At 42.0% G+C, this 12,500-nt stretch overlaps 1 protein-coding gene and 6 non-coding genes across 7 annotated transcripts; 6 read left to right on the plus strand and 1 right to left on the minus strand.

Moving 5' to 3' along the window:
• The first annotated feature begins 127 nt into the window (after positions 1-127).
• LOC133463000 (5S ribosomal RNA) lies at positions 128-246 on the plus strand. The gene has a single exon (XR_009784324.1). It is a non-coding gene; the product is annotated as a 5S ribosomal RNA (ribosomal RNA).
• Positions 247-462: 216 nt separating this feature from the next.
• On the plus strand, positions 463-581 carry LOC133462989 (5S ribosomal RNA). The gene has a single exon (XR_009784313.1). It is a non-coding gene; the product is annotated as a 5S ribosomal RNA (ribosomal RNA).
• Positions 582-780: 199 nt separating this feature from the next.
• On the plus strand, positions 781-899 carry LOC133462978 (5S ribosomal RNA). The gene has a single exon (XR_009784303.1). It is a non-coding gene; the product is annotated as a 5S ribosomal RNA (ribosomal RNA).
• A 3,542-nt stretch (positions 900-4,441) lies between these two features.
• LOC133462968 (5S ribosomal RNA) lies at positions 4,442-4,560 on the plus strand. The gene has a single exon (XR_009784293.1). It is a non-coding gene; the product is annotated as a 5S ribosomal RNA (ribosomal RNA).
• A 199-nt stretch (positions 4,561-4,759) lies between these two features.
• On the plus strand, positions 4,760-4,878 carry LOC133462972 (5S ribosomal RNA). Its single transcript, XR_009784297.1, has one exon. It is a non-coding gene; the product is annotated as a 5S ribosomal RNA (ribosomal RNA).
• Positions 4,879-5,101: 223 nt separating this feature from the next.
• Positions 5,102-5,220, plus strand: LOC133462977 (5S ribosomal RNA). The gene has a single exon (XR_009784302.1). It is a non-coding gene; the product is annotated as a 5S ribosomal RNA (ribosomal RNA).
• Positions 5,221-6,622: 1,402 nt separating this feature from the next.
• LOC133462479 (uncharacterized) lies at positions 6,623-11,338 on the minus strand. The gene is made up of 10 exons (XM_061743745.1): positions 10,942-11,338; positions 10,469-10,751; positions 9,517-9,796; positions 9,198-9,378; positions 9,005-9,081; positions 8,611-8,791; positions 8,210-8,461; positions 7,794-7,965; positions 7,560-7,708; positions 6,623-7,202 (listed from the first exon to the last, which is right to left on the minus strand). Exons 1-10 carry the CDS (start codon positions 10,991-10,993, stop codon positions 7,021-7,023), a joined length of 1,809 nt encoding a protein of 602 aa, XP_061599729.1. The 5' UTR covers positions 10,994-11,338; the 3' UTR covers positions 6,623-7,020.
• Positions 11,339-12,500: the final 1,162 nt, after the last annotated feature.

Consider the following 12,500-nt stretch of genomic DNA (forward strand, 5'->3'; position numbering starts at 1 on the left):
TTAAGGCACTTTAACTCCAACAAATAAGTGCTTCTAAATTATTATCACCAACAAATCAATGACTTATATTATATGACTTATATTCAACTCCATATAAGAGGTATTTCAAGCTGCAGCTTCAGCTTCAGCTTACGGCCATACCAGCCTGGATGCGCCCGATCTCGTCTGATCTCGGAAGCTAAGCAGGGTCGGGCCTGGTTAGTACTTGGATGGGAGACCGCCTGGGAATACCAGGTGCTGTTAGCTTTTTCAACCAGCAGAGAGCGCTCTCGCTTAATCTACCCACACATATTTCAACGTGGTAACAGCGACAGCTCACGTCCTAAAGTGTTTTGCACATGGTTAAGGCACTTTAACTCCAACAAATAAGCGCTTCTAAATTATTATCACCAACAAATCAATGACTTGTATTATATACTTATCTTCAACTCCATATAAGAAGTATTTCAAGCTGCAGCTTCAGCTTACGGCCATACCAGCCTGGATGTGCCCGATCTCGTCTGATCTCGGAAGCTAAGCAGGGTCGGGCCTGGTTAGTACTTGGATGGGAGACCGCCTGGGAATACCAGGTGCTGTAAGCTTTTTCAACCAGCAGAGAACGGTCTCGCTTAATCTACCCACACATATTTCAACGTGGTAAGAGCGACAGCTCACGTCCTAAAGTGTTTTGCACATGGTTAAGGCACTTTAACTCCAACAAATAAAACCAACAAATCAATGACTTATATTCTATGACTTATCTTCAACTCCATATCAGAGGTATTTCAAGCTGCAGCTTCTGCTTACGGCCATACCAGCCTGGATGCGCCCGATCTCGTCTGATCTCGGAAGCTAAGCAGGGTCGGGCCTGGTTAGTACTTGGATGGGAGACCGCCTGGGAATACCAGGTGCTGTAGGCTTTTTCAACCAGCAGAGAACGGACTCGCTTAATCTAGCCACACATATTTCAACGTGGTAACAGCGACAGCTCACGTCCTAAAGTGTTTTGCACATGGTTAAGGCACTTTAACTCCAACAAATAAAACCGACAAATCAATGACTTATTCAATTCAATTCAATTCAATTCAATTTTATTTATATAGCGTCTAATACAACAGAGTTGTCTCTAGACGCTTTACAGAGACCCATACCCAGAACATGACCCCCGAGCAGTTATTACATAAACAATGGCAGGTAAAAACTCCCCTAGTGGGAGAAAAACCTTAAGCCAAACAGTGGCAAGGAAAAACTCCCCTTTAGGAGGGAAGAAACCTTGAGCAGGACCAGGCTCATCAGGGGGGACCCTCCTGCCGAGGGCCAGACTGGTGGGTCAGGGACGGCAACAGCACAGCAGGCAGGTGGAAGCAGCAACGGGATGACCGGGGGTGGGGACCGCAGGCCAGCACACAGCTCCCGAAGCTCCGGCCCAATCAGCAAGTCCCAGGTTGGGGTGCAGGGTCAGGAAAAGACTTGTGCTCCGTAATGCAAGCTACAAGCCACCCATGGCCACCTGCAGGACAAAAGAGAGAAAAGGGAGGAGAAGGGGGGGGCAGCAACGGGATGACCAGGGGTGGGGACCGCAGGCCAGCACGCAGCTCCCGAAGCTCCGGCCCAATCAGCAAGTCCCATGACTTATCTTCAACTCCATATAAGAGGTATTTCAAGCTGCAGCTTCTGCTTACGGCCATACCAGCCTGGATGCGCCCGATCTCGTCTGATCTCAGAAGCTAAGCAGGGTCGGGCCTGGTTAGTACTTGGATGGGAGACCGCCTGGGAATGGCTCATGACCCCCCCAAGTCCCTATGGTCAACCTGGGGTGTGGGTGATCCTGGGGATGGAGGTGTCCACGCTGTGGAGCTGTGAAGCAGAAGGTCGCGGGTTCGATCCCAGGCTGTGGCAAAGATGAAGAAGCGCTTCAGGGGTCATTCGTGGAGTCTTTACAAATTCTGTATTAATGATAATTGATGTATTAATGAATGGAGAATAAAACTCATGGTAAATACAACATCTGAGGGTTAAGTCTCTTCAGTATTGCTGAATTCAAATCTGATGAAATGCCTCAATATAGAGAAATAAGTATATCAACTCCACTGGCAATGAATTACTGCTGAACAGGGCCAAAAAAAAAGTCAATTAATCACCATGAAACTTCTGTAGATTACTGCTTACCCTGAGACAAAAAAATAAATAAATCATATCACAATTTTCAAATTCACATCCAAATTAAGTGTGACGTCATTACGTGCGAATTTGCATCCAATATCTAAAAAAACAACTTATTGTTCATAAGGAACAAGCCAGAGAGGGTTCATGTAGATATGTGATACTTTAATATTCTATCCTGTTTACCTTTATCCTAATTACTGCAATGCCTATGTTTTTAGGCCTATGTTAGTAATTAGGAGGCTTAAAATTATTATTTTTTGAGCCTGGTACATACTGTAGCAGATTTGGATACAGCTACTTTAAATACCCCCAAAATGTTAAATAAGCCCATTTCTGACATTCTACATAGTTACTTGTTGGAAAGTGAAAAGTTGCAGCAGCATTTTATACAAAAACTGTATGCAGCCAATAAGTGTACAAAGAATTTTACATGGCAGTAAGTAACAGGTTGCATAGAGTTGTGTCTTTCTGCTCACAATCTAAAAAAAAACAAAAAAGACACATTATTCTCAAGTAATCATGCAAGAAAATATATTTTATTAAAATAACAATCATAAATATTATAAACTTTATTTATAGAGCAAGAATGCAGCCCAAACTGCTTAAACAAAGCAATATCAGATGCAACAAAACAACAGTTAAAAACAACCCATCCGCCCGTCCGTCCAAGTCGACCCGTCCGCCCCAGGTGTCCCCCCACGGAGCCCCGCCGCCGGGCAGCCGACCTCCGACGTCGGCTGCCGCTCTGGCGGCGGTGTATTCCTCCGGAACGCACGGTGTTTGTCAAACCCTTTTCATCCACGCTGCGGAGCTCGCGGTTGAACCCCCAGCTCCAGCGGACCCACACCCACCCAGAAAACGGTGCGTCGAGGCGGGGAGGGGTCCGGCCGCTCGCGAGGTTCCCCGCACGGGGCTGCCGAGACGTCGGCACGCCCAGCGGGGGTCTGCCCAGCGCGTCGGCCGACATTTGATGCAAATAATAACTAGGATCACCACTGATTTAGTGAAAGGTGACCAAAATCTGCAGTTGAATTAAACATATGACAGTGAACGTCATAAACACATTGATTTCCACATAATATTGATGTATATGAAGCGACCGGTAACCATGGCAACATAAACGCGTTCACTGCCATCAACGCCAAACTCCATAAGCGGAACGGAGACAACTAAACAGACAACGGTACAAAATACTATACTGCTTATGGAAAACTCAAGTTGCCACAATTATTTACATCTCACAGCGTTTGCCGAGACTTCGGCATAGTTTACACAGCACATAAATACGCCAGAATCGGATTATGAGCCTGCCAAGTCGTCAATGTGTTGCGTGCAGGGCTTAATTTGAGGGGGAGCAAACCGGAGCGCACTCCGGTAAACCTGTAACAAATAAATATATACTTTTTACGCACCGCTACGCGCTCATATCAATTCCAAAAACACAATAAACAGCACAATGGTAAAAGTTATAGTAGGCTACATCTATGTGGCTTAAAAAGGACAGTTGGGCTGCTTAATGTGTCTCACACTACGCATCTGTGTGTGTGTGCTGTTTTATGTTTCTTCGTTCCATGCGTAAAAGCCAAAAGCGCACTGGAGATGGGCAATCTCCAGGTGTGTGTGTGTGTGTGTGTGTGTGTGTGTGTGTGTGTGTGTGTGTGTGTGTGTGTGTGTGTGTGCGCTTCTTTTTTTTTTCTCGCACCGGAGCCACTGCGCTCCGGGACCTCCCACTTGACAAATTAAGCACTGGTTGCGTGAATGCAGCGAGGTCGCCATTGAAGTGTACGCTACGGGGCCTCATACACGCCAAACTGCCGCTAGAAAAGCGTCACGCCACTTAGCCTACTATTCGGCTTATAAACGGTAGCGTTTCAATACAGATTAATCAATATTTCACTCAAACTGTCCCCTGAGGTGTCAGACTGTCATGGCCGCCGTACAGACGTGTCTCGCTCAATGATGATTGGCGATCACTGCTGCTCAACAGCGCTCAATGATTGGCGGGTTGAGCGCTCTCCCTGCTGAACAGAGCTCAACCATTGGTCGGCATAGGGACTTGGCTGGGAGATCGCCTGGGAACACCAGGTGCTGTAAGCTTTTTCAACCAGCAGAGAGCGCTCTCGCTTAATCTACCCACACAAATTTCAACGTGGTAACAGCGACAGCTCATGTCCTAAAGTGTTTTGCACATGGTTAAGGCACTTTAACTCCAACAAATAAAACCAACAAATCAATGACTTATATTCTATGACTTATCTTCAACTCCATATAAGAGGTATTTCAAGCTGCAGCTTCTGCTTACGGCCATACCAGCCTGGATGCGCCCGATCTCGTCTGATCTCGGAAGCTAAGCAGGGTCGGGCCTGGTTAGTACTTGGATGGGAGACCGCCTGGGAATACCAGGTGCTGTAAGCTTTTTCAACCAGCAGAGAGCGCTCTCGCTTAATCTACCCACACAAATTTCAACGTGGTAACAGCGACAGCTCATGTCCTAAAGTGTTTTGCACATGGTTAAGGCACTTTAACTCCAACAAATAAAACCAACAAATCAATGACTTATATTCTATGACTTATCTTCAACTCCATATAAGAGGTATTTCAAGCTGCAGCTTCTGCTTACGGCCATACCAGCCTGGATGCGCCCGATCTCGTCTGATCTCGGAAGCTAAGCAGGGTCGGGCCTTGTTAGTACTTGGATGGGAGACCGCCTGGGAATACCAGGTGCTGTAAGCTTTTTCAACCAGCAGAGAGCGCTCTCGCTTAATCTACCCACACATATTTCAACGTGGTAACAGCGACAGCTCACGTCCTAAAGTGTTTTGCACATGGTTAAGGCACTTTAACTCCAACAAATAAGTGCTTCTAAATTATTATCACCAACAAATCAATGACTTATATTATATGACTTATCTTCAACTCCATATAAGAGGTATTTCAAGCTGCAGCTTCAGCTTCAGCTTAAGGCCATACCAGCCTGGATGCGCCCGATCTCGTCTGATCTCGGAAGCTAAGCAGGGTCCGGCCTGGTTAGTACTTGGATGGGAGACCGCCTGGGAATACCAGGTGCTGTAAGCTTTTTCAACCAGCAGAGAGCGCTCTCGCTTAATCTACCCACACATATTTCAACGTGGTAACAGCGACAGCTCACGTCCAAAAGTGTTTTGCACATGGTTAAAGGTATTGTGACATCATTTTTTAAATGCTTTTAACACTATTAAAAGTCTTGGCCAATATCCCTCAAATGTGTCTAAAAGGGTGTAACAAGAAAAACTTCACTCCAGTACTCCATTCCTGGCTTTGTTTATGAGGTGTTTTTAGCGCAGTGAAAAATGCTTCATTTTCCCCCCTTCCTGTCAATCATTGCCCCGCTCCTCCTCCCAACCCGCCCCCCATCCTCCACTCCTCCTCTCCCCCAAACTCCCCGCCCCCCTCAGATGAATGAAAACTTACAGTTTTTTTCCTCACAGCATCTCACGCTGCCATAGCAACACCGAAGGACACGGCAATAGTTTTTATTTATTCCAAAACTTTTTTTTATATATACAATGGCGGCTAATGCGCATTTATTCGACCCCGAATCAGATCCCGAAGTAGATCTTTTACTTCAAGATAGTCCACAACAAGTTCGTCCACGACGCACACAGCAGACAGTGGATCAATGGTATGTGATTTTGTCTTGCCGATCATATGCAAACTGTTTACAGTATACCATACGATAACGTTTTCAACGTTAGCCTCAACTAGTCTTTGCTCAGCATAAGCAATAATGTAGATTACCAGACCAGCTTTGTATTCAGTTTGTTTTCTGTACACGTCATGATTTATTCTCAACACGTTGGATTTCAAGGACTCCCAGTTTGACATGCATTACCCCCATTTAATAGAATTACTCTATCCAATTTATATTGTAAAATCAATATTAATGCAACTATGCATGCTACAATTGGAACCAAATGGAACGTTAGCACCTGTTTGTAAGTGAAAAAAAAAAAAAAAAAAAAATTATATATATATATATATATATATACACTGTATATATAAGTCAGTGGTCTGAAATGATGTAATTTTTAAATAAGTTCATTTCTTCTGTTGTGTTTTGTATAGCCCACATTTTGGTAATTAATTGCCATTGTTACTTTATAGGTGCACATGTGGCAAGTGTACCCTTATGCCATCAGAAGAGGAGTGTCAGTGTTGCAAGGAAATACCACAGGTATCTTGATACTCAGAGTTCCTGGCGTTATTTTTTTTACTACATACCATACTGCACTATACTAACATCCAACTTACCAATTCTATCATGTAATTTATTCAAGGTTCTGAGGCGAATGCGGCAGCTCGATGCAGATGACAGGCGACGAGACAGCTGTATGAGTGAACATCCAGGACTACCAGAAGTGTGTTTTAGCGTTTATGTCCTTCAGACAGCACTACAAATGTACACTGCTGATCATGGACCACTTCGTGGCCGTAAAGAGTTGCATAAGTAATTTGTCTATCAAACATAAATTTTTCTAAGTAAACGTTGTACAATATTGTAAAACATGTTAGCCTGACAACACGTCTTCCAGTTCAGATTTTGTCTTTAGCTGAATGGCTTGGATTTATGATACATAATGTACAAGATAAATGCTGAAATGAGAAAATAAATAATGACTGAAATTGTATCATCAATCAACCTTTATTGCAAAAATTGACTTTTTTTGTTTGTTTGTTTTTTCACATTTACCAGGCGTTACAGATACCTAGCCTACAGAATGTTTGTGAGTTGGTGCTGGGGTCGCTTGGGAAAAAACATTCGTGTCCCAATTCCGGCATGTGTCGTGAACCACATCCGGCAGCACTATCCCGATGAGGATGGCCAGTACGTCGGATTCAGACGTCGTGCTCTGAATTGAAGCGTGACACATATCTGGCGATGACATCCTCTCTGTCTGGTCTTTCGTACTCGGCACACAAATCCTCAGGTACTGGGATCTCCATCAGCTCTGTGGTGTATGGAGCTGGGTCCTCTATAACTTTCTCAAAAATGAGATCCATCAAATCACCAGCATAGCCTGTGCAATAACAAAGGGCAGTCAGTAAATACATCCCTATAATACATCCTATTGTTTACATATGTCAATTCTCCTTTTTTAAATTATATGGTTTTTATTCAGGGAATGTAAAGTGTATTATGTATAGTATGTATGTATATATAGTTTTTAATTTTGGAATGGTACATTACAGATTCAAGTAATTGTAGATTTTGTATTGTGTTTTCAATGATGCTGCTATTTTTTATCATTGAATGTTATGTGTGCGGTTTTCTATTTACAATAATGGTATGCTTGAAGTACTATATTTTTTTACAAATTTGAAGTGCAATAAAAATAAGTACATTATTTATTTGTTGTGCTTCTTTCTGTACTTACGGAATGTGGGATCGACTAGCACTGGTACTGCTCTGCATTCACCCTTTCTGGCCTTTGGGAAACGTACAGCATGCATTGGTTCTCCTTTCTTGTTTTTGGCCTGTGGTCGGCGTGAATTCTCATTGAAATGCAGCACAGCCAGGAGGGTCCTGAAAAATATGAATCATACAATTATTGGGACTTTTTTCTTTATAATTTATTAGCAAATAATTCATTACTTCGTAATTGAAATACCTGCACAGCATTCCAATGTATGTGTAAGCCACGCTTTTGGGAGCAAAGCGTATGATAACGGCATGAAATGCTTCTAATGATGAGGTTTGGTGGTGAGGACTGAGTTTCATGACGTCTTTCAGGATTCTCTTGTTTTCAAGCACTTTCTCCAGCTTGTGGAACGCAGAACTTCCTAGAAAAACACAATGTAATTACTTTGATGCTAGACAAGTTTGTCAAGGTAAACAAGATGAAGTTTACAACTGGCAGACAGGCGTGCCAGACAGTGTAATTTGGGGGGTAGCAGATTTACATACTGTTACAGGAAAAATATAAAGTTCAATGAAGTACAAATGGCATGAATGAAACAATGTTTTCAGGTCTGACCTAAAGTTAAACTGTACGAGTACCAATACACTAGCATATGAAATACACACCTGCTTTCAGCCATTTTGACCATTGAGTGGTGTCACGGATCGGATGGAGGCACTTTTCGAAGAGTGGTGAGTTTTGGTGAACGTGGATGTTTCGCACATGGTTTAATATGGCTTTCCATTTTGCTTCTCTCTCTGGTCCAGTGCTGGATGAACTCGCTGTCCAGTAGATATGGTTCCTGATGGACCGTATCCATGGCCTCAATTCTTCACAGTTTTTAGTTTTGGCAATCTTCTCCAGTTGTTTTGAAATGCCTACAAACAAGATTTTCAATAACTATAAGAACACAATATAACAGTAATTGAGTTGGTTACTCCAGATGTTCTAATTAGTAAAAATAAAAGAACATTGTTTGAAATGCGAGCTTGTAGATTGTAATAATTTAAAAAAAATGCTAAATTACTTTTCTCCAGATGCCACACATCATAATATTGCGAAATGCCATTGTCCTTGAGGTACTTCTGGATTTGTGGATGACGATCCGTTACAATGCATTTCACAGTCACGTCTTTTTGCTCCAAAAATGCAAGGCTGTCTGCTAAGCCCTGCTTTTCCATGAGATTACTCCCACCGACTTGGTTACTCTGTAAAAAAACAAAAACAAAACACGTGTTTGTGTGTGCATATATATATATATATATATATATATATATATATATATATATATATATATATATATATATATATATATATATATATATATATATATATATATATATATATATATATATATATATATATATATGTGTGTGTGTGTGTGTTATATGCACGCATCCACACATGCAGTTTGTACTAACCTGTACCAGTTGGACATCGATCACCTTGTCTACAGCCAAGTTCATCATCGTGTAGCTTCCATATTTTGCTGAGTGGCCTTATTACAGATAATTAAAAACATTATTATTATTATTATTATTATATTACTTTTTGTATGTACATATTATGCCATCTACTCTACAATATCCAATTAGACCATATGACAGGATTCACCTGGAGAGTCTGCACGCATGTCACCACCGGCTATGATGCCATTAGGTGAAGACTGGCACTGTGCGAGCAAGTCATTCTGTGACTGTTTCCATGCATAAACAATGGCTGGCTCAACATAGTTTTTGGTATGCCGGCGGAATGTGCGGTATTTGTGAATCGCCACGTTCATTTCATTGAAGACCTGTTTGAAGACATAATGTGATATAATACACACAAAGATGAAAATAAAGCCTAATCACAGTATTGTGCTTGTGCACAAATAATCATTTTTGTCTTTACACACACATACTCAAGTGTGTGCATATCTAGCTGTATTTACCCTTTCGAATTTAGAAAAGGACTCTCCAGCGATGTATATGGCAGAGGAGAGCTGTATGTTACCAGCTGGCATGCTTCTTATCATCGGCTGGCTCCTCCAGGTTCGGACCTTCTGGGCGCAGTATGTGCATGTCTGCTCCACAATTAACATGGTCCCTCTAGTCTTTGAGGAAACTTGAGAGGGACGCTGGCACAGAGGACACTCCTTGAACAGCTCCATAAGGCAGCTACGATATATGATATATTTCTTCTCCTTGTGGTGTGGAAGGCCTTCAGCTACCCTGTACACAATAACAAGTAGTAACATTTAAGTTAGCATAAGTAAATATTACTATTTTATTCTGTCAAGCTTCAACTTCAACAGTCTATATTTTACACAGGCAACCACCCACCAATGCACCGCTTTTGAAAAATAACAGGTCTCCAAGCTCATGGCCCAAGTGGCGCGCTGCAAGCTTGTAGATCTGCTATTTTTTGGAAAATCGGAAAAATTTGACAAATCTTTGAATATATATTCTTTCAGATCATTTTCAACTCAAAGCTTAGCTTCTGGGGAGGTCCCTGGAACAACATAACTTCAGATAGGGATCCATGGCTAATTACTTATAGTTTATGGGGTCCTTTACATGAAATATTGGGCATCACTGATACAGAAACATGCAGATATTTCACAAAACAGTCAGGATTTAGAAGATTTTTTTTTTTTTAATTTCGATGCCAGGCCAAAATGTTAATGTGGCAGGAAAGAATGGACCCTCTTTGGTGGACCATGATGGTAATGTCATGACCACACTATTTCCCCCTATTTTCTATGTAAAAATCTATGGTTGTACAATTTTAAAAATGTGTTTTTATGCCAGTGAATCAGTTTCTTTTAGATGTATATCTTTATGAGCTAGATTGATCAGAACGAAAAAGTCAACCAGTTACACAAGTAGCTTTGTGTTACTCACAAAGTGTCCGCTGACGCAGACATTTCAGCCAGAGAATCTGCAGGGTTGTAGCTAGGGTCATCAGCATCTACTGCAGCCTGAGAAGACTGAGACTGTTGTAGGTCGAAGCTAGACTCGTCATCGTCGACTTCCATTGCACGAGCACCAGGGATTGGGGCAAAAATGTCCTCCTCCTCCTCCTCTTCCAGTTCCAAACGAGGTCTTTTCGCTGGTGGCTTCATTGGCGTCGACCCGGTACTTGGTAAAAATTGAGAAGCTTCTGGTGGAATGTCTGTCTGTATACCTAGTGGGACACATGTACAGGATATAACGTTTAGGAGGAGGTAACCTGTACGTTTTTTTGAAAGGGTAGTTGTTGCAGTGTACAGTACATAGCAAATTAGCAGCATAACATAACCTTTATAATAACTATATCCATGCAACTGTTCCACAGCAATTGCAAATAAAGTAGTCAAATTACACAGAAAACTTACATTTGCTCCTAAATTGTGTCCTTAGTGTCCGTACTCCTAATTGAGTGCACATTGTTCTAATGGAAATGGGATCAGTCTGGCAGCCAACATCTCTGGTCAAACTTTGCACAGATGTAGTTGCTACTTCACCATGCACTGGTGCTGGCTGAAATGTAATAAGGCCAAGGGCATTCAGGTTAAAACATGTTACTTACAACAAACTTTTTCATGTGCAGTACCCCAAATTAACATTTTTAGTTTTACATGCAGTAGTCTACGTCCCCCGCATTTAATGGCATTTCTATCTCTGAGACCCCCAATTTATATTGTTTATATAGTAAAACCAATGTTAATCTAACTCTGAGAGTGTACAAATGGAACCAAATGGGTCCATATGATGTGACAATACAGGCAACAGTTGATAAACAAAGCAGACATACTTCTGAACTAAGTCTCACACCACAGAAATGTAGTTAATTATGTCAATGGTCAAACTCAATAACTCAATTAGCCAGTTTATAGGAATTAAATTTTGTGCAGGCAAGAAGTGTTGTCGTTGTCACAATTACTAAAAACTAAAGGTTTTCAACAAGGAGAAAAACCAGCCAGACAAGTAGGCTGCAAAGCTGAAAGGCCGCATTTGCATTCAAATGGTTGATTGGGGGTTGCGTTCTACACACAACACCATCTCAACACTCTACTAAGTTCTGAGGTCTGGTGTTTGTCTGCAAACTTTTCACTGGCTGCGTTTATATGGACCATTTATTCCCCTTTTCATTCGGAATTAATGTTCAATCCGATTAAAAATTGTCACGTAAACACCTGAAAAAACTTACATCCGAATTAAACTGTTAGCCATATTATTAACGTGGATTCTACCACACACGTCGCATTACATGAAAACAATGAGCACATACGTTTAAACATGGTACACAACCACGATTCAAAATAATCAAACACGATCAAACAGCTAATCAACACGGACAGGTGGTGCGTGACTATGAAATAAAAGTAAAAGAATAACTTCGGGTGCTTGGAGGTTCGATTTTTGGAACCAGTACACTTATCACACAATCAACAATAACGTCGGCAGTACTGTAACTGCACAATTTAACACAAAGCATTGCGGTCTCGATACTTACAGTTTGGATTGGGACACGAATACTTGGTATTGCTCCTGGGTTCAAAGCAAGGTACTTTGCAAATCCACTTGTATATTGACCAAGGTTGTAAAAACTTTCTTTGGAGAAATGATGCGCGCACACCAAGAAACGCTTCTTTGGCAGTTTTGCTGGAACATTACCAGCAAAAATAAAGTCCATCCACCTGGAGCGTGTGTCTTCATTAATTCCAGTTGGGACCGTATGCAATGACTTGTGTTGATTAACACAGCCAACAACAGCACAGATTGCTTTTTCTCTTGAAGCCATATTAGCACCAACAGACGCTATCAAAATAAACAAGGAAGGTAGAGGAGACAGGGGGAGGGGAGGAGGGGGCGGAGAGAGGATAGGTGATGGGCAGGGAGCTGGGTGGAGGGGGCGGTGATTTAGCGGGCCTTGACGTCACGGCCCGCCACC

Source organism: Cololabis saira, chromosome 16 (assembly GCF_033807715.1).
Source record: "Cololabis saira isolate AMF1-May2022 chromosome 16, fColSai1.1, whole genome shotgun sequence".
In the NCBI taxonomy this organism is placed as follows: Eukaryota; Metazoa; Chordata; class Actinopteri; order Beloniformes; family Belonidae; genus Cololabis; species Cololabis saira.